Source organism: Coenobita brevimanus, chromosome 11, assembly GCF_032717465.1.
Source record: "Coenobita brevimanus isolate Jiangsu-jjx chromosome 11, ASM3271746v2, whole genome shotgun sequence".
NCBI lineage: Eukaryota > Metazoa > Arthropoda > Malacostraca > Decapoda > Coenobitidae > Coenobita > Coenobita brevimanus.
The window spans coordinates 4572481-4594177 of record NC_136964.1 but is presented as its reverse complement, the minus strand read 5'-3'; the positions used below and the strand labels follow the sequence as shown (position 1 = coordinate 4594177).

At 44.1% G+C, this 21697-nt stretch overlaps 1 protein-coding gene across 1 annotated transcript in view; it reads left to right on the top strand.

Moving 5' to 3' along the window:
• Positions 1-21697, top strand: part of LOC145411727 (cell adhesion molecule Dscam1-like) — a 124413-nt gene that overhangs the window by 15236 nt on the left and 87480 nt on the right. Inside the window, exons 2-5 of the mRNA XM_080281737.1 lie at positions 13711-13906; positions 19707-19868; positions 20674-20809; positions 21406-21537. Of these exons, the coding sequence (XP_080137863.1) occupies positions 13711-13906; positions 19707-19868; positions 20674-20809; positions 21406-21537 (626 nt within the window). The remainder of the gene's footprint in view (positions 1-13710; positions 13907-19706; positions 19869-20673; positions 20810-21405; positions 21538-21697) is intronic.

Sequence of the window (21697 nt, the reverse complement as noted above, 5' to 3'; positions counted from 1 at the left end):
ACCCTGCCAAACCCTCTGTTACAACATTCATGAGCTTCTGAAATGTGGCTGGTGCATTCTTCATACCATATGGCATTACAGAACATGCAAAAGTCTTTCCTAGTGTTACAAAACATGAGATCTCCCTAGCACGTTCAGTCATAGGTACTTGCCAGTATCCCTTTAACAAATCAAACTTACTTATGTACCTACCCTTTCCGATCTTGTCTATGCAATCTTCCACACGAGGGAGAGGGTAAGTGTCTGTTTTGGTTATCTGATTAACACGTCTGTAGTCGATGCAAAGCCGCTGTGACCCACCCGGCTTAGGGACCAGAGTGACAGGAGAACTCCACTCGCTCTGACAGGGCTCAATCATCTTGTGGTCCAACAGGTAGCCAAGCTCCTTCTGGATGAGAGGAACTTTCACTGGGTTCACACGGTAAGGAGGCAGTTTAATTGGCTTTGCGTCTCCAACATCGACATCATGCATCAACACAGTGGTTCTTCCTGGAGTGGCACGGAACACTTGCGGGTACTCCTGCAGTAATGCCGAAAACTCCTGCCCTTCCTCGGGAGGTAGATGAGAAAGCTTAGTCTGGAGATCATTCATGATATCAGGATTCTTCCCCAAACTATCACTCAGGCTCATACTGCATGGGAGAGCTTCACTTGCAGACTCGGGTGGAACAGCTACAGTGCAGACTGGATTATTTTCGTCCCGCCTGTGATATAATTTTAGCATGTTGATGTGACATAGTTGCTTGTTCTTTCTGCGATCTGGTGTGGCGATGACATAGTTGACATCACTGAGTTTCTTCTCCACGAAATAAGGACCACTAAACTTGGCTTGAAGAGGTTGCCCATGAACTGGTAGCAGAATCAAAACCTGATCTCCTGGCTGAAACTGGCGTAACCTGGACTTCTTATCATACCAAGTCTTCAACTTCTCCTGAGCAGCTCCTCAATTCTCTCTCGCCAGCTGTAAAGCAGTGGACAGCTGTTCTTTGAACTTCATCACATACTCCAGCAGGTTGACGTCATCTTCCTCCGACAGCCAGCATTCCTTGAGTAACTTAAGGGGTCCTCTTACTTCATGGCCAAACAGCAGTTCAAAGGGTGAGAAGCCCAGTGATTCATTTGGAGATTCTCTTGCAGCAAACACAACAAGTGGAAGACCTTTATCCCAGTCTTTCTGATGTTCCAAACAGTATTTCTTGAGCATCGATTTGAGTGTTTGATGATATCTCTCCAACGCTCCTTGGGTCTAGAGATGGTAAGCTGAAGACGTGATCTGGGTGATGCCCAACTCTTTCAGAGACTGCTTGAAAACATTTGACATGAAATTACTTCCCCTGTCTGACTGTACCTCCTTGGGCAGACCAAACTTTGTGAAGAACCCTAGCATTTCCTTAACCACGTTCTTTGCTGAGATATTTCTAAGTGGAATGGCTTCAGGATAACAAGTAGCCATATCAATCAGGGTCAACACATAAGAAAATCCTGAAGAAGTCTTAGGAAGAGGGCCCACAATATCCACCAACACACGGGTGAATGACGCCTCAAAAGGAGGAATGGGAACTAGAGGTGCAACCTTTTCGGTCTGATTACACTTCCCCACAACTTGACAGGTGTGACAAGACTTACAATACCAGGAAACATCCCTGAAGATACCTGGCCAGTAGAAGTGTTTCAAAATGCGTGCCACAGTCTTCCTCACTCCAAGGTGTCCTGCCAAACTGGAATCATGAGCCACTCTAATGATATCCTGCCTACAAACACGAGGGATGACAACTTGATGTACAACCTCCCACTCACAGTCAGCTGATGCTGTTGGGGGTCTCCACTTCCTCATAAGTACTCCTGACTTTATATAATAACAAGTAGAAGCACCAGCTGACTCTTCCTCACTGCAAGCAGAGTTAGCTAAACCTTTCAACTCAGGGTCAGCAACCTGCAACTCAACCAACTCTTGACGAGACAAATTATCAACACTACGGGGTACTGCCTCATCTGGTGAGTGGTCCAAATTAGCAAGAAAAGTGTCAGCAAGGATAACATCATCATCATCATTATTCTGTAAGTCACCAGTAACTTTAGACTTAGCCCTAGCGACAGCACATGCAGGGAACACATCAGGGACATCACAATCCTGGGCTGCAGCCACAGGCTCAGTAGACAACTGAGGAGCTGGACACACTTAACTTCCACCAATATCATTTCCAAGTAAGAAAGTTACACCTGACATTGGGAGTGTCTCAACCAACCCAACCATAACGGAACCATTAACAAAACCAGACCCTAAATTTACTCTGCACAGAGGGACAGAGAAGTAATTATTCCCTACGCCTTGTAAGATTACAGATTCATCAGAGGAATTAACATTAGAGCCTAGAACACTGGTCAGCATAAGGGATTGGCAAGCACCTGTATCACGATATATTTGAACTGATTTCCTGTCATTACTGTCCAGAGGACTGACAAAACCATCAGACAGGAAATTAGCACATGAACTCTTGAGAGTGTCACCCACGTTACTGCTCAAAAGAGGAGCTTCATCATGAGAATTTAAGTTACCCGTCAAAGAAGGTTCAGTTAACTCAGTTAAAGAATTCTGGGAACTCTCAAGGGTGGACACTAGACCAATTGACTGAATATTTAAAGGCTCCTTTTTGTTCACATCACGCTATCTCCTGAAACATTTCTCTGTAGTATGACCAAGCTTACTACAATAAGTACATTTACTTTTCTGAAATCTTGAGGTGAAGCTGGTATTTACTTCCTGAGAAACATCATCTTTATTCTCTTTCCTGTTACCTGTACTCTGAGTAGAGGCAACGTACTTACTCTCAGCTTTCCTTTTTTCTCTAGAATATCTCTTGTGAGTGAGAACATATTCATCAGCTAAAACTGCAGCATCAGACAAATTATCTATTCTTCTCTCATCAAGATATAGGCTTACATCTTTATAAATACACCTCTTGAAGTCCTCCAGCAAAATCATCTGCTTAAATTTACCAAAATCAGAATCCACATTCTTAGAATTTGACCACTGCTCTAACAGATCTTCTTTGATTTTTGCATACTCAACATCGGATTGCTTATCTTGCTTATAAGCTGTCCTAAATTTTACTCTATAGGCTTCAGGAACAAGCTCATAGGCCTTAAGAATCAAGCTCTTAACTACATCATAATTATCAGATTGATCCTGAGGCAAAGATGCATAAGTTACTTGAGCTTTACCGGTGAGAACAGTTTGAAGGAGTACTGGCCAATACTGTTTGGGCCAATTAAAACCTGTAGCTACCCTCTCAAACAACTGAAAATACTTTGTTAAATCAGATTCATTAAAAGGAGGGACAAGTTTAACATTTTTAGCCACATCAAAATCATCAGAGCTAGATGATCCAGTTGCACCTTGTTTCATGCGATACTCATGATCTGCCTGAATCCTAGCAAGTTGAATTTGTGCCTGAGCCTTTATCTGTGCCTCCTGAATCCGAGCCTGAGATTCAGCCTCCTTAGCATTTGCTTGAAATTCAGCCTCCTTAACACGAGCCTCCTGCAGGGCTAGCTGTAACTTAGCTATTTCAATCTGTGTTTGCTCATTTGGAGGAGTTACATTAAACAAGCTCTTATTAATCATGCCAACAATTTGATCTTTAGAATGATGAGAGTGAACTGCAATTCCCAATTGTTGAGCAACAAGCTTAAGTTCATTCTTTGTTCTGTTTTCTACATCACACACTGTTTGCACATTTGACAAAAAATCTTTGGCTTCATCAAGTGTAGTAATAGTAGACATAATGAATAAATCACAGTCACAAAATATCAAGCAATATCCTTATGATAATATCCTGAATATCCTGATAAGAGGTCGCCAAATTTATGTTACGGAACAGAGAAAGATAATGTACACATTAAGTGAGAATACTAAGAGTCACTACTGTCCCGTAAAGTTCCAGGTTCAAAACAAAAGAGTTAGGTAAAATTACAAGTTAAATTTTAATGCTCAAACTAACAACAAAACGTTTAGGACTCATAAGGATAATGTAATGGCAAATAAACAGGTTAAATATATGGTTAACTGCAATAGCCTCTATTAACACGAAATTAGCAAGAGTAAATTTATCTAAGTCAGCCCTGATATAATGACAATACACTGGATAATGCTCAGTTAATGCAAGATAAATTATTACAGATTCAAAATATTATTAATGATGCCTGACAACAAGAACCCTACTTAAACTACAAAAACCTCACTAGGCCTAAGAACTAACCTTATGCTACACAGTACAAGAAAAAATGCAACAACAGTTATACTCAAATTACACACAGCTGCTAGATGGGTGGAGACTTCCTGAGCACTCACAATAATAATAACTGTACAGGGGAGGACAGAGATGTGAGCAAAATGAGGAGTAGATCTAAGTGGCAATAATGCAGAGACTGAGGTCATTATATAGGGGCCAGCAGAGCTTGATGCAACTTGTAAGAAGGACGCGCAAATGAAGCCATAGGGGACAAAGAGTTGACAATCCTACTCTGAACAACAGAAAGGACGACTTACTCTACTATAACGGTAGAAGGGGAATGAGGCAGAACACGCTCGTGATCAAACATGCAGCATACTGTGCGTTAAAATTTCACAAAGGATGATGAAATCATAGGCTATGTAACAATATATATATATATATATATATATATATATATATATATATGTCAGTGCTCCTTCCCGGAAAACAACGAACTAAAAAGACAAACAATAAGCCTCGGACAAGGACTGACCAAAAGATGACGACCAAGGACCGGACAAAGGACATGGTAATATGAACTTGGAATGTAAGGGGAGCGAATGATGAGGTGAAGGAGAGAGAGATTGTCCAGGTGCTTGAGGGTGCGAAAGTTGATGTATGCGGAATAACTGAAACGAAATGGAGAGGTGAGAGTGTGAGAGAATGGGAGTATGGATGGGATATATGTGCAGGAGTAGGTGAGAATGTAAGGGGAAAGGAAGGAGTATGTATAGTTGTAAGTAAAAGATGGAAGACGAGCATAAGAGAGTATGAATCAGTTGGGTCAAAGATTGTGTAGGTAAAGTTGAAAGTTGGAATACAAATGTGGGCGATTGTGTGTGTATGTATGCACCAACGCAAGATCGTGCAAGCAGAGTGAGAGAAGAGTTCTGGACAAATGTGGAAGTGTGCATGGAAAAGTTTGGAAGGAATGAGACAGTGTTTTTGATCGGTGATATGAATGGTAAAGTAGGGAATGTGAAGGTGGATGGAATAGTTGGTGAGTGGGGTGTGCCTGCTGAGCTAGTGGAGAAGGGAGAAAAAGTGAGCAGATGAAGTGAACACTTTAAGGAATTGTTGAACATTGAGGATGGAAGTAATGCGAGTATAAGTGGATGGGGAATGACTGGGAGGAGGAGGGAGGTGAGAAGACAGGAAGAAATCAGTAGGATAGAAGTTGTGGAAGCAATGAAGAAAGTTAAATTGGGGAAAGCCCCAGGAATTGATGGAGTATGTGGTGAAATGCTGAAGTATGGGGGAGAGATAGTAATAGAATGGATGTGGAAAATGTGCAGATTGGCCTGGGAGGAGGGTAGAGTCCCGGAGGATTGGAAGTCAGGTATAATTATTCCCTTGTACAAAGGAAATGGGGAAAAAGAAGTGTGTGATAATCATAGGGGCATCTGTCTTCTTAGTATAACAGGAAAGGTGTATGGTAGGATACTTATTGACAGAGTTAGAGAAAGAACAGAGGAATTAGTTGGAGAAGAACAGGGAGGCTTTAGGAAGCGAAGAGGTTGTGTAGATCAGATATCCATTCTTAGATCTTTAGTGGAAAAGTTTCTAGCGAAGGGAAAGATATTGTATGTGGCTTTCATGGCTTTGGAGAAAGCATATGACAGGGTGGATAGACAAGGATTTTGGAAATATATGGAGTAGATGGGAAGTTGTTGAATGCTGTGAAGAGTATGTATGATGGTGCTAAGGCTGCAGTGCGTGTGGATGGTGAACTGAGTGAATTTTTCTCTTTGAAGGTTGGGTTGAAACAGGGATGTGTCATGTCTCCATGGTTGTTCGATCTGTACATGGATCGGGTAATAAAAGAGGTACAAGGTAGGGTAGTGGATGTTGGAGTGGCCCTGGTGAGAGAGGGTAGTATTTGGAAACTCCCTGTACTGTTGTTTGCAGATGATACCGTGTTGTTGAGTGAAGACGAAGGGGAACTGCAAGGCTTGGTGGATGAGTTTGGGAGAGTGTGTAAGAAACGGAATCTAAAGGTGAATGTAGGGAAGAGTAAAGTGATGATCTTTGAGAGAGATGAAGTTAGTGAATGTACAGTGAGGTTGGATGGTGAGGAATTGGAAAATGTGAGTACGTTTAAGTACTTGGGTAGTGTGATGAATAAGAATGGAAGTTTGGAGGGTGAAGTGCTTGAAAGGGTACAGCAGGGAAGAAAAGTTGCTGGTTCCTTGAAAGCAGTGATAAGAAGCAGGGAAGTGAGCATGGAAGTGAAAAAGTTACTACATGACAGTATTGTGATATCAACTCTAACGTATGGAAGTGAAGCATGAACGTTGCTGGAAGGACACAAGTCAAGAGTGAGAGCAGTGGAAATGAGTTATTTAAGAGGAGCCTGTGGAGTCGCATGAAGAGACAGGCTGACAAATGAGGATATAAAGGAGCGTTGTGGTGTGGATGTGGATGTGATAGGAAGCGTTAGGAGGAATACACTGAGGTGGTTTGGCCATGTGGAGAGGATGGACGGTGAAAGACTGACGAAGAGAGTGTATGTAAGTGAGGTGGATGGGGGAAGAGGGAGGGGGAGGCTGAGGATGAGATGGAGGGATGGGGTGGAGAGGTATATGAGAGAGGGGGGTGTGAGTTGGCAGCGCGGCAGTGAAATAGCGGGGGACAGGGCGACTTGGAGGCGATTTGTTTGTGGCCACCCCGAACGGGATTGAGGCGTCTGGCAATATACAGTATATATATATATATATATATATATATATATATATATATATATATATATTACGGTACTCTCTTAACCCATAATAAATCACCAAAAGAGATAAGGTAAAGCTCACAAGAAAACAGCGAACTCTACTACACACTATAACATACACACACCAAAGATGAAACCAGGATTCGTTTTACAAAGGGGAATTCACATAGGCCTCAGAATACAAATATAAAACGAGTTATTTCTCTTTCCTAGGCAGGTTACAGTCAAAGTCTGAGGAACTAGGAGAACTCATCGGTGATATAATCCAGATATAATCCACACACAAGTGTTACATGGAGACGTGAACCAAAACTGGGAATTGGTGCACAAACAGTGTGTTTTGTAATCAAAGCAACGTGTTTAGGGGTGTGTGAAAATATGTGGAAAAGTGTAACAAAAAAGTGACAAAAAGTGACAATAAGTGACTCTCTTGCTAGGTCCTCGAGGTTATAAAGTAGCCTTACTCCTCTTCTCCCGGCTAACTTGCCACTAGGCTGTCTTAAGTGTAATCTCCAGCCATATACAAACAATACAGGCACCTGCTACCAATGGCAAGTTAATAAGTCTCACACATAGCCAATACCGAGCCACCAGGAAAACGTTTTTAGACTTCTGTTGGGAAAATACTCTCATTTTGCTCCTCCCGCACTATATGTCACATCCACTGATGGTCTAGGACAAAAGGGCTCTGCGTAGTTCTGGGAAAACAGCCAGTGTTATCTGCCCAGAAGCAGAAAAACTGCCCGGTGAGTAAACAGAGGGAAGATGGTGAGGTCTTAAGTTCACCCTTACAGGCAGCAAAAATTGATAACAAGTGATTTAACGTTCTTGATGGCTTGCCTATCTCCCTACATTATCTTCTCTTCTGTTTCATCCATTCACCACTGGGGTAACTACAACAGTGACAGTCCCTAGTGCTCATATACTTTTGATGGGTTTCAGGAACTTTCCATCTGTTTCCTATAGTTTCAGTACCTTCCATATTACTCCTATATTTCTGTCTATCTATTGCCAGACGCCTCAATCCCGTTTGGGGTGGCCACAAACAAATCGCCTCCAAGTCGCCCTGTCCCCCGCCATTTCACTCCCCTGCTCCCAACTCACACCCCCCTCTCTCATATACCTCTCCACCCCATCCCTCCATCTCATCCTCGGCCTCCCCCTCCCTCTTCCCCCCTCCACCTCACTCACATACACTCTCTTCGTCAGTCTTTCATCCTCCATCCTCTCTACATGGCCAAACCACCTCAGTGTGTTCCTCATAATGCTTCCTATCACATCCACATCAACACCACAACGCTCTTATATTTACTGTAACATATGCTTTCTCCAGATCCATAACGACAGCATGCAACTTCTTTCCCTTCCCTAAACACTTTTCCACAAAGCATCATGGAACGAATGGCTGATCTGGGCATCCGTTCCCCTTCCAAAAATCCCCTTGTTCTTTTCCACGTAATTCATTGGCTGTTTCTCAAGTTCTATGTACAAATATCGTACCAAATATTTTTATTACGCGGGAAAGACCAATATCTTTATGAATGCAACACATTTCTTTTTCCCGTTATCCTTTGTACAAGGAAATTATAATACCTGATTTCCAAACCAGTGGGAGCCTTTGTTAACATGTTCATGCAAAAAATAGAGATAAGGATAAATAATATATTATTATTTTTAAATATTAACAGTTCTAAGAAAACGGGAAGCTTTTAAGGTAGGAGATTCGGGAATAAGTAAATGATATTTTGTCTTCTGCATGTATTACATATTTACTGTACGAGACTGTGCATCCTCTACTCCTCGTCTGCAAGTACCACTGCATTACTCACCAACAGACACTGCTATAGTAATTCCTTGCTTCAGAAGCTAAACTTTCCCCGGGATGCTATATTTATGATATTTTCATCTTAAATACTATTTTCCTAGTCTGGTATGGTGGTAGGGCAGCTGTGGGGTGGATTTATGGTATACATAAGCTACCCATCTGCCCACTCAAGTACACTTAAGAAGTGGCCCTTCCTCCATGAGTCAAATACAGCAAAGGTAAACGGTATCGGTGACTGACTTACACTGAGTGTCTAATAAAGACATGATTGGACATGGTATGCACTGAGGAGTAATAAACCTATTGCTTCTTAGTGAATGCAGAGTTATCCAGGTGGGCCATGGAAGGATGCGATGAGAGAGAGAGAGAGAGAGAGAGAGAGAGAGAGAGAGACTGAAGAATATATAACTTTACAAAAAAAAGTGTGAATGGTAGAAGGGTATGAATGGGTTTTAGATAAACACTGAAAGTGGGAGATGTATTAGAAAGGCCAAGGAGTAAGTTATCAAGGTGGTTTAACTCTGATATGGACAGTAATGGGAAAGAATGTGATACTGAAGTGGGGAAAGAATTTGTAACTTTTTTTTTTCTGCTGTGTATTCCAAGGTAAAGGCGATTAACATTAACCACAGTCATTATAGTCCTCATTGGCATACAGCAGTACATGGAACTATCATGATCACTAATTTCTGTACCTGGAACTATTGCGATCACTAATTTCTTTACCCCTTTCTGGCTCGCGGGAAGTCAAAGCCAGGGCCGAAACAGAGCCAGTCTTGCGGACATGATTAATCTAGCAGTTCAGTAAGGTCTCACGAACTGCTTCATAACTGTGCTAATGTGTTTCATCCAGTGAAAGTGAGTTGTGGTTCAGGTGAGTGACCCTCTTACAATGATGTGGCCTGTGTCCGTTCGTCTGGCATGTCTTCTACGCTGGTTTCGAGCCATCACGAGCCAGGAGGGTAACAATAGTACATGTTGGCTTTAGTACTGGACAGAAAACTATTGCCTCTCTTCCTCGTCCGTGAAGAGCAGAGGGGAACGCGGCAGTCTCACCTAAAATCTTGCTAATACAACAGTCAAATCTGGCCAAACCTTATTTGTCAGGCCAGCTGTGACGGGGCTGGAGTTATAAATGGAAGCACCCAAGGACAAGTATGGATGTGATCCTGTGGTGGGGAAGGAAGGATCTGTAACGGAATCATAATGGATGCCCGGAACGGTTCAGGAGAGACAGACGACAGAGGCAGCCATAACGGTGTCAGCGAGGTGCAGAAGGTGGTGTCTGGCTCAGAGTTGGCGTGAAGACCCGTGGACTGTGGAATTAGGGAGTAAGACGATAAGTGGAAAGCTATAATAATAAGGCTAAAGGGAGAGGTCGGTTAGGGTAGTGCAGGCATAATAGGTATTTTATGCTATGATCCAGGGATAAGGCATAATGTATGCATGTTGAGGCACCTAGGGTTCATTAACCAACAATCTGTAAAATGCCTATGAGGTTGATTTGATTGGTTGTGCCATGCTTCATATGAGAGATGTTTTCAAACTCATACCACAAAACTTCTGATTGAAGGAACATCACGCAAACTTTTAACTGTAACATAATAACTATTACCTTTGATCCCACCCTCATGGCTGAGTTCAGAGAAAAAGAAGCAGTTACTACCACTTCCATACACATTTACCACGCCATTACCAACCAGTGAAAGTAAAAGCCTGTTTAGGAAACCTTTTCTTTGATATTCATGTCGGATATGAAGGTGACTGAGGAAATGACTAGGGAAATAAAAGGAGGGTTGAAAACAAGGTACTAAAAGTAGCACATCACTCACAAGTTACGAAGTATTGGGCTACTTGGTAGCTCACTTAGCCTCAGACAGTACTGTCACACTGAAGTGATTGTCATTTTCCGGCTAACTGGGAAACTTTTATCAGAAAAACTTCATAACTATAGATTGCAAAATTATTTCATGGATAGGTGCCATGCTCTTTCCAGGATTCTGAGGCACATTTGAAGGCATTTAACAATGGTTGTTTAACCCGCGGCGTCCCGTCGACGTACTTCCACGTCCTCACGTTATGTCACTGCCAATCCCGTTGACGTACTTCAACGTCCTGCAATTGCAAGGTTCATAATTTCCACAATATTCGCCCACGTACCCAAGCCTCCCCTACCTGCCCCCAGGCGGGCAGCGTCTCAGACCCCGCATGACCTGTGCTCGCCCTTGTCTCAGTCACTCACCTGTTAGCAGTGACCCAGGTCAGACATGGCACGTAAAGGTCTCTCAGACGACGAAATACAATCCGCCCTGGATGCCTTCACTGGAGATAGTGATTCTCCACTTGATGATGATGTGGTGGATCGAGATTATGTGCAGCCTGAGGAGGGAATAACAAGCAGTGATGAGGAGGTCCCTTCGCCCCGGAAAAAGCGGTATGTCACGTATCGTAAGACAAGGGAAGGCCAGCCTGCACCCAAAACACCTGCATGGACCTCTCTCCATCCTCTAGAGAGAGATTCTGATGAGGACGAGGATGAGGACGATGATGATGACGGCGGCTTAGGACGTGATGTTGCCTCGTGGTTGGGGAAGGAAAAAATCTCACCCCGAGGATCAGAAGGTGGGGCGAGAAGGCAAAGAAAGTATGGCCTAGTGTTTTGTCTGGGGAAGGCGAAAGTGGTGTGGTGGGAGTGCGGGGTGAAAGGGAAGTGGTGTGAGGGAGGCAGCACGAGCACGTGGTGCACATAGGCCTAGGGGAGAGGAGGTGGAGCCACTCCCCAGCACGTCTTTCACCATACAATATTCCCAAACTTCCTCCACACAGCCCCAGGATGTGGGGAAAGGAAGGAAAGGGAAGGGAAAGGGTAAAGGAAAAGGGAGAGGGAAGAGAAGTGCGAGTGATGAAAGGCGCCGCTCTCCACCTCCCCCACCACCACCAATGTTGCGTTGTGCCTTCAGCCATGTTTCAGAGAGTACCATAACTTCCTACACTACTGAAACTGTGTGGGATGGCAATATGACGCTCAGTACAATGGTAAGGCCAGTCAGTATGTGCCAGGTCTTATATAAACTTGAAACGGGTGTAATGTTTGCAGGAAAGTAATGTATAAGTTGAGAAATAGTGTAAGTTGAACGAAGTGATATGAAAACTACACCCACTGTATAAATCTGCGAAAATATGACGCTCAGTATAACACTCTGGTCAGTAAATATGTGATAGCAAGAATATAAAGTGGAAACGGGTGTAATGTTAGCATGAATAAAACGTATAAGTTGAAAAATAGTGTAAGTTGTAATAATTGATGTCACGAGTACACCCACTGTGTAAATCTGCGAAAATATTACGCTCAGTAGAACATTCTGGTCAGTAAGTATGTGATAGGAATTATATAAAGTGGAATTTGTTGTAATGTTAGTAGTAAGGTAATTTATAAGTTGAATACTAGTGTAAGATGAAACAAATGATATCGCAATAACACTCACTTTGTAAGTACGCGCTAATATGACGCTCAGTTGAATTGTAAGGTCTGAAATGATGTGATATCAATTATATCAAGTGTAAACATGTGCAATGTTAGTGGAGAATTATTATATAAGTACAAAAATAGGTTGTAAGTTGAAATAGTAGTCATAGCGACTTCACCGTGTGTGTTACTATGCGCTATTATTACGCTATATATTTACGTAAGGCCTGAAATTATCTCAAAACAGTTTATAAAGTTGAAAAGTGTATATTGTTATTAGGAAAGTATTATGTAAGTAGAAAAAACACAATACGAGTTGAAACAACAGTCACAGCGAGTTCACTCACTACGTAAATAAGCGCTAACATTACGCTAAATGTTATCGAAAGGCCTGTGAATACGTAAAAACAGTTCAATAAAATGTAAAATGGTATAATGTTATTGTAGAAGTATTATGTAAGTAAAAATAATTATATGTATCATGATTTTCGAATGTTAGCTATTCATCGTGACCAAGTTGCCCGATTTTGCTCGTTTCGCACGATGGTACAATGCTTATTTCTGCTCTATTTTTGTATAAAATCCAATATACTCTTTTATCACATGTTTTTATGTTTGTAATAAATACATATCTACTTACTTTCATTGGTTTCCCAGACTTATAATACCATAGAAAACGTTAGAGGCTCAGACCACCTACAGAGAACACAGTGCCAGGTGTGACCAAGGCATACCTGTTTAAGGCAATTATGGACCCCGGGGAACAATTTCTTCGTGACTGACCATTGTTTCTGACCAAAAGCGAAAGTTTTAGCAAAAAAAATTTGGGTCCAAAAATGGTCGGGATTGGGGGGTAGGCTACCATTGGTGAGAAAGTGGTCGGGACGGGGCGGGTTAACTTGGTGTACTTGCCTCACCAGTAGGAATTTGGCAATCACTCAGTGCCACAACAACGAGTTAAATGTCACCCTTTTCCCACACCAGTAGGAATGTTGCAACTACCCTGTGCCACAACGACGGGTTACTTACTACCCTTCAGCCATACCAATAGGAATTTTGCAGTCACCCTATGCCACAACGACGTGTTAAATGCAACGCTTGCCGAATTCTAGCAGTACCACCTCTCTAGTAATGCTATAGTTTTTTTTCCAGCGGTTTTTGGCTGTGACGACCTTGGATGTTGACACAGGGACTTATTGGTGGTTCTTCCAGGATATCAACGCTTCCCAAGGAACTGGGCCAGCTGCATGGTGGTAATTTCCCTTTCATGAACTGGCAGCAGGATCAGGACTTTCTCACAACACATGTTTATCCTCACCTAACTAAAATTTACTTGGCCAACCACAGACCTTAGACAACGGTAATTTCAACAGCTAATCTCAACGTGGCAAGCTATCTTCAACTTCTCTTTCCCATTCACCAGGTAGTGGAGTGGGTGAGTGGTGGGGAGGTGGTGGTGGACGTTCCTGATGTAAGGGTGATGCACGTTAACGGCTCCCTCCAATTCTTCCCCTTCCCTCCCTACGCCTACACTGCCTCCATCCACGCCGCCACCTACACCTGCCGTGCCTCCTCCCCTGCAGGCACCATACTCTCCACCCCGGTTAACGTCAGAGCGGGTAAGTAGCAAGATGAGTAAGCAGTAGGCACAATATTATTTGTCTGTACTTTCTCCACTGCCGTAGTAGTAGTAGTAGTAGTAGTTGTTCCCTAGGCAGTCTGGCCGAACAGCCCTGAGTCCCTAAGGAAGGCCATGGCCGAGACCGGGTTTTCCCAGAGCTCTCAAAGAGTGTATGTTGTGTTGTTGGCGTAGGTGATTGTGTGCAGTGCAGTCTTCCATAATGTGCTTAATAGTATGGGGTGCTGTGTTACATCTTGGTCAGGCATCAGTGACGGAGTCATCCAGCCTCTTCTGATAACTTAAGAGGGCTGGATGATGCCCATATCTCAGCCTGGCCAAGTGTACCCTGTCCTCAGGAGGGAGATAGGATTCAGAAGGGTGGCTATCAGGAGGCCGTGCATGCAGCTGTGTGTTGTCCACTGCCGTAGATAAAAATACTAGCTTATAGTGAGATTTTCATACATTCTTTGTGTGTGTGTGTGTGTGTGTGTGTGTGTGTGTGTGTGTGTGTGTGTGTGTGTGTGTTATGAAAAAAGACTGGGAAAAGAAGTGGAGAATGAAAACAACTGGGTTAACGAACACAAGTGCGTCTATATAAATAATTGGTAAGGCAGGTGATAGATCAGGGAAGGGGGAGTAGCAGGATTATTGAGACGTAATTATACAGTATTTCATTTCTTTACTGTAATGATGTACTGAATGGATGACATATGTAACACAAGTCTGCAGTGCCACACTTGTGATAATGGTGTCCAAAATACCATACACTATGCCTTGTATCTATGAAAGCAATTCCCTTTTCCCCACACCATTATTCCCACTATGCCCAAACGCTCCTCAGCACATAATCCACACTATCCGTCCTCTCTGAACAACTCTTCGTACTCTCTCCTCTTATACTAAAAGTGATTCGAAGCGATGCACTGAGACTCTGGTGTTCAGACCACGGACGATGAGAGCACTGGCAATGCTAAGGGTTGCACATGGTCTCCGTTTACATTCCCTCTAACCCTGCACTTTCCTACCTCCTACACTCCCTCCCACCCCACACCTTGCCTATCCCTACACTCCCTCCCACCCTGCACTTTGAATATCCCTACACTCTCTCCCACCCGGAACCTTGCTTATTCCTACACTCCCTCCCATCCTAGTCCTTGCCTTTCCTGTGCACTCCCACCCTGCACCTTACTTACCCCTATGTTCCCTCCCACCCTGCACATTACAATACCTACCGTCTACACTTCCTCCCACCCAACATTTCGCCTACCTCCTTCACTCTCTCCCACCGTACTTCTTGTCTACACCCTACACTCACTCCCACCCAGCAGTCCTTCGGATACTCTCCTTGCTTTCCCATACCCTGCCTACCTCCCTCCTTGACGTCACTGCCTGGCTTAGAGCTACAGCCTTCCTACACTTGTCTGCCTCAGCCAGCCTCACTAAGCCCCAGGGTTTCCCACGCGCCCATCCCCTCGTCCTTAATCCTTGGCGCTCGATCGACTGCCGCGGAAATGTTGCGTTTTGCATTTCTCGGTCCACTATTTTCACCACCCTATTTATTCCTTTACTTCAAGCACTCTCCTCCCCTTGTCCTCCCTCGTTTTTTACATCATACTTCTCTGCATCCCTTCATTCCTTTCTTCATCTCTATCCATTTCATTTCCTCGCCTACATTCATGCCTTGCTTTGGCCTTTTCATCTTCATTTCTACACATTCCGTTTTGCCTCGGTTTCTCCTTCACTTCTCTCCTGGTACCTAATCTTGCATGATTTAGCTTCTCCTCCTACGCTGTTCTTCCTTCCTTCCTTCACCCCCTCTCCTGCGGTCCCTCGTTCCCTCATCTTTATCCTGCTGCCGTTCACTCTTCCCTCCCTCCCTCACGCTTCTGATGTACAGCATCTCCCGATGCCCTTACTCATCTCTTGCTGTTATTCTCTCCCTCCCTCACCTCGCTCCTACAACCTCTCCTCCCTCATTACAATTATGGTGTTCCTTCCTTCTTCCCTATAGCGCGATTCTCTTGTTGCTTCGTCCTCCCTCCCACCCTCCTTCAGTCACTAATATCTTGCCTCTCCTACATCCCTCCCTCACCCCTTTTCAGCAGCCCTCTTTGGCATCCCTTCTCCCTCACACCTATTCCCATCTTCAACCATTCCTCTAACCCTCACAGTGTGTGTGTGTGTGTGTGTGTGTGTGTGTGTGTGTGTGTGTGTGTGTGTGTGTGTGTGGCACGAACCACCGTCCCCATTCTAAAATCACTACACTATCATTTTCTCTCAGACCTCTTAACTTTTTACTTCTTTTCTTGGTTCCACCCCAACAACCGCCAATATACATATATATATATATATATATATATATATATATATATATATATATATATATATATATATATATATATATATATATATATATATATTTATATATATATATATTCTGCCAGTTCTTCGCTGTTATTCCTCATAAAAAAAGCCGCTTTAGTGTCTTCAAAAGTATTATCATCATTACTCTCCCTTTCTTCCATTATTCCTACACTTGCTGTCGTTATTTACGAACCTTACCTACCACCGTTGCCACCATTACTCCTTCTCCTACCAGCATTACAATCCACACCCATTACTGACCACTAGTACCACCATCAAACCCTCACCTTACACCACTACCACCAGTAACCCTTACATACCACTACTATTTCCCTAATATAGAACCCTCACTTAACATATATGATTATTACATCGTTTACATTATCCAATATAGCAACAACTACCATCGTCATTGTTATTGTCTATGCATTAACCACAGCCAGCACATTTACCAGTACCGGTATTCTCTTACATAACTGCACATTTACTGCAAAAAATCGACGCCAGTATTTACCATCTTTACTACCAATGTCAGAAACCAGTCCCACCGCTACCTGTCTTCACTACAACTCTCCCACTCGCCATTTTCACCACCTCATCCCATCGCTCACTTAAGTGGAACTTTTGTCATCACGACGCCTTCAGTTACACCATCACAACGACCATTAATATTACCAGACGCTACACAGCCAACATATCACCGCCACAGACACCATTAGTACTGTCCTAGCCAGCATTTTCACCCCATCTCTATCACCATTACCACATAACCATCACCACCATCAGTCCCTAATGTTTTCGCCAATACAACCACTATGGCATCAGCGAACGCGAAAGAAAAAAAGACCCCAAACTGGATAGACAGTCCTCCAACAAGAGCAAACATTGACACCATTTTCATATCCTGATTGATTGACTGTCGGCTGGCTGGCTTACCTAGATTAGTGCTGACTGATGGTGAATGGTGCTCAGTGTGGGTGACAGGCAGCAGCTGGTAGACTGCGATTTAGCTGACGGGGTACGGTGGGTTCTATGTTAACTGATGAGCAGATACAGGAAGATCGGGGTCATTTTGTTTTTGGCGTTACTAAAGTTGACTGAAATTAGTTGTATGGGATAAAGTTACGTATCTGTAAACTCCCACTGTTTTGAGTGACAATGCGTGACCGTGAAATGTAGAGGCTAACTGTGAATGATGGTGACTTAATTTGGTTACTAAAGACTTCTGGTTTAAAGTACTTGATTAAGGTGTATGTGGTTAATGCTAACAGTAAGCTTTGGTACATCGGGGTGAGAGTGTTTTATTGTTTTTAGTTACTGACGTTGAAATGAAAATGTAGGGTTATTAATCTTTTTTTTTTTGGGGGGGGGGGGGAAGTAAGGGGGAGATTACTGTGGGCTAATTCATGTCGGGGTGACGATGATAACGACGATTGTGTGTGAGAAAAATGAAATATTTCTTCACAGCGTCTAGTATATAATGCTGACAAATTGGTAGATATGTTTAATTTCAGCTTGTCATGAGGCTAATAGTGGTTTATAGTGGTTGCTGGTATTTGACTAGTTGATTGTATTTAATGCATGGTGGCTGGTGACAAATGTGGACCAGTGATGGTTGTTGTGGTGCATTAATATCGGATATTGCTTGTTGTGGTAGGTGGTTGCTTATGTGGCACGGTGAGTGAGGCAGCAAGATAGCGACATATAATCCTGGAAGTTTTCAGTTAGCGGAGTGTAATCATGGAAATTATGTGTATGGCGGCTGTGACCACTGCCCAGGACACATCACATAATCAGCAGGCATACCATAACGATTTCCTTTCCTCCCTGATTCATGGCCCCATAGAAATAAAGGATTCCTCCTGATACCGCAGCCAAACATGACCACTAGCAACTGCTTGAGGGCGATGGCCAGATGGCCCAAATTCATATATCCTACAGTGTGGCGAACAGCAGTGATATGAATTTTGGTCGATTTTAATTAAGTTTTTGTTAAAATAGATCATGCTGGCAGCCGAGCAGTCGTTGTTACCTCCTCCTTCTCGGTTGGTGGAGGCTACATATTCACTCATGTTTGCCTGTTTGTTTGTACACAAGATATATCAGAAAGTTTTCGATGGATTTCAATAGTTTTTTGTAGATACGTGAGTCATGGGCTACAGAAGAGTTCATAAAATTTAGATGGTGATCTGAGTTCCAGTGCCGATTCAGGACTATTATTTTGTTTGGTTGTCCACAAGATAATTAAAAAATTTATTGATGGATTTCAATGAACTTTTGTGGGTAAGTGGGTCATGGGTCACGGAAGAGTTGAGTAAACTTTGTTGGTGCTCTGAGTTGTCTGGTAGGCCTATAGGCGTCGGCTGAGTTACGTATACTCTCCGTATGCTGTTGTCTTGTCCCCTACTGCTTTCATGGATATACAGCCCCTCGTGATTAATACTGTGACTTAATTGAGATTTTGTAGTACATAATCCATCCTCGTCACCAAATGTAAATCAATCATCTTCCACCACTATGCCACAGCTACTGAAATAGCCACAGAGCTTAACTATCTGACTGTTACAACCAGCATAATCTCACTCACCACCAACCCACATAGCCTTAACTACTACGAGTTCCTGTGTCAGTTACCATTACATTAAAACTACTGACCAGGATGCTATCAACAAATCGTCACTGTAAGCTAACCATATAGTACACACGACCCACTCGAGCAGTCCTACAACCCGACCCCAGCTCTAGAATGAGAGAGCCCTATCGTACTTGTAGGTGATTCTGATACCCATGGGCATTTCTAGAACCCAGCTCAACCTCCATTCAAGTCCTTACCCCATACCCACTCACGTCCCCGTCCCACTCTTCTGACACACCTGCCCCACTCCCACTCACGCACTAACCTTCCAGCAGTCAAGCCGTTGCACCACAGTTGCTCACACACCTGACTCTCTCAATCCCTGAACTACTCTCTCCGCTCCACCACCACTCACGCCCACATCCCACTCCCTCTCACAGATCTATCATACCCCCACTGACACCACCTTTCATTCCTCAACCATACCCACACTAAAAACCCCACCCCAACGCACACCACCCCTCAAGCCACTACCACACACACACACACACACACACACACACACACACACACACACATTTAACTCCCATCCCATTCACATTCAAACTACACAATTCTCAACCATGCCTCGACCCCATCCCAGGTCATTCCCCCGCCCTGCCTCTTTTACAGTAGGCTACGTCCCCACTCCATCCCTCACACTCCAGCCCCATCCCCACCTATTTCCCACCCTACTTATTTCCCTCCCCCCAGCCTACCCGTTCCCCACCCTCTCAACACCGCCCCACCATTTTCACGCCCATACCTCACCCCCTCACCCCCTAGCCCTTCCCCACTCACGCCCCGGCCTCCGCCACAGTGGTGCGGCAGTACTACGAGGTGCAGGTGTACGACGAGTTTGTGATCAGCGGCAACACTGCAGTCATCAAGTGCCACGTGCCCTCCTTCGTCAGGGATTACGTCACTGTCACCTCCTGGGTCAGAGGAAGCGGTGGTCGCATCGTGTCGGACGTCCTCACAGGTAGAGAGAGAGAGAGAGAGAGAGAGAGAGAGAGAGAGAGAGAGAGAGAGAGAGAGAGACGGGGACGTGAAGGACAGGCAAAGGTATCAGGTCTTTGTAGTTAGATGCATGAAGGGTGTTCGTAAAGACTGTGAAGGTAAAACTCATTGATGGAGCTGGCAGAAACATCTAGAAAATCATGGGTAATGAGGTACTGTTAATGGGAAAATATTTAAAATTTTAGAGCAAAAAATTAAATAAAGTAGCTGGAAGTATGTGAAGGAAGGTGGGTAGTTTTGAGAAAGTAATATTAATGGAGAAAATAATAAAGACGTTAGTAGAGTGGAGCAGATACTAATAGTTCTAGGATCCGATAGAAGCATCATAAAGGTCTGGAAAGGAAGCAAAAATAATGGTGATGAAGCGGTAAAATAGGGTTATAAAACATATTGAACTGTATCGGAGAGTTTATAGGAAGCTACAGAACGTGGTGAATGTTTCTGGCGTATCAGAGAAAGCCAGGATTCCGGGGGCTTGAATGATGAGCGAATGGAAGCGTGGCCCATTGGACTGGGCAAATTTGGGCTGTCTGGATATTGCTACTCCTCACCCAGCCCTAAGGTGGGAAAGGAGGCCCGGATGATGATGATGATGATGAAAATATATTGGGTGATTCAAAGCTAGCATGAAAGAGTGGTGAGGACAGTGCCACCCAGGTGGCCGGTACTCTGTTTGGCATGAGAGAGTGGTGAAGCATATAGTGTCCCCCAGGTGGCCGGTGCTGTGTTTGGCATGAGAGAGTGGTGAAGTATATAGTGTCCCCCAGGTGGCCGGTACTCTGTGTTCGGGACGGGTGAGCTGCATATCCGCTATGTGACCAAGGCAGACGAGTTCCAGTCCTACCACTGCCAGACCCAACACGTCCTCACCTCGGAGTCCACCATATCCGCAGTAGCCGGCAGGTTAGACCAACACCACAACCATATATCACCACAATACTCTCTTCGGTTATAATTGTCTCATTAGCAATACAGTTATGTAGTGTCTAAATATTTTGTCGTTTTATACTTTCTTGTACTTCGTTATATATCAGTGATCCCATGAGAGTTTGTTTGAATGTGTGTTCCTTGAATTTTTGATTCCCAGTTAGTATAATAGTGCCCCTCCTTGTTACGGTACACTTTCTTCTCCATAACCAAGTCCTACGCTTTGACCTATTGTCCTATTTAACCCCATGACCTTACTCTACTCTTTTGTCCCTTCTCCCCCTTCTCCATGATCCCAGGTTCCTTTTGTTGTATCTCTCACCCTGTCCTGTAACCCTAAACAACATGAAGATCTTAGTTCAACCCACCAACTGCCGTGACCCAGGCTGCCTAGCACTGTAAATCTAAACAAGTCCACGGCCTCACTTAGCCAAATAACCACCTCCCACCAGTGAATCCAACTCCACCACGTGACATTACTTCCCTTAACCTTATGACTCCTTCCCGCCCGACCCCGTAACACCACCTACTTTGCACACCCCACCCCATGACTCCTCCCCGCTCCGCCACAGACTGATGGTGAAGGAGCCACGATCGTCAGTGCCACCCCGCATCACAGACTCGCGCACCATCGTCAAGGCCGTCCTTAGGCACACGGTGGAGCTGCCCTGCGCCGCCCAGGGCTACCCGATCCCTCAGTACCAGTACAGTATCTGCAGTATAGGCACCTCACCCTACACCACAGGGCAGGGTCTTGGACGAACAGTCACACACCTGGCAGGGTCTTGATCTCAGTCACACCATCTGGAAGGGTCTTGGTCTCAGGAACACCATCTGGAAGGGTCTTGGTCTCAGTCACACCAT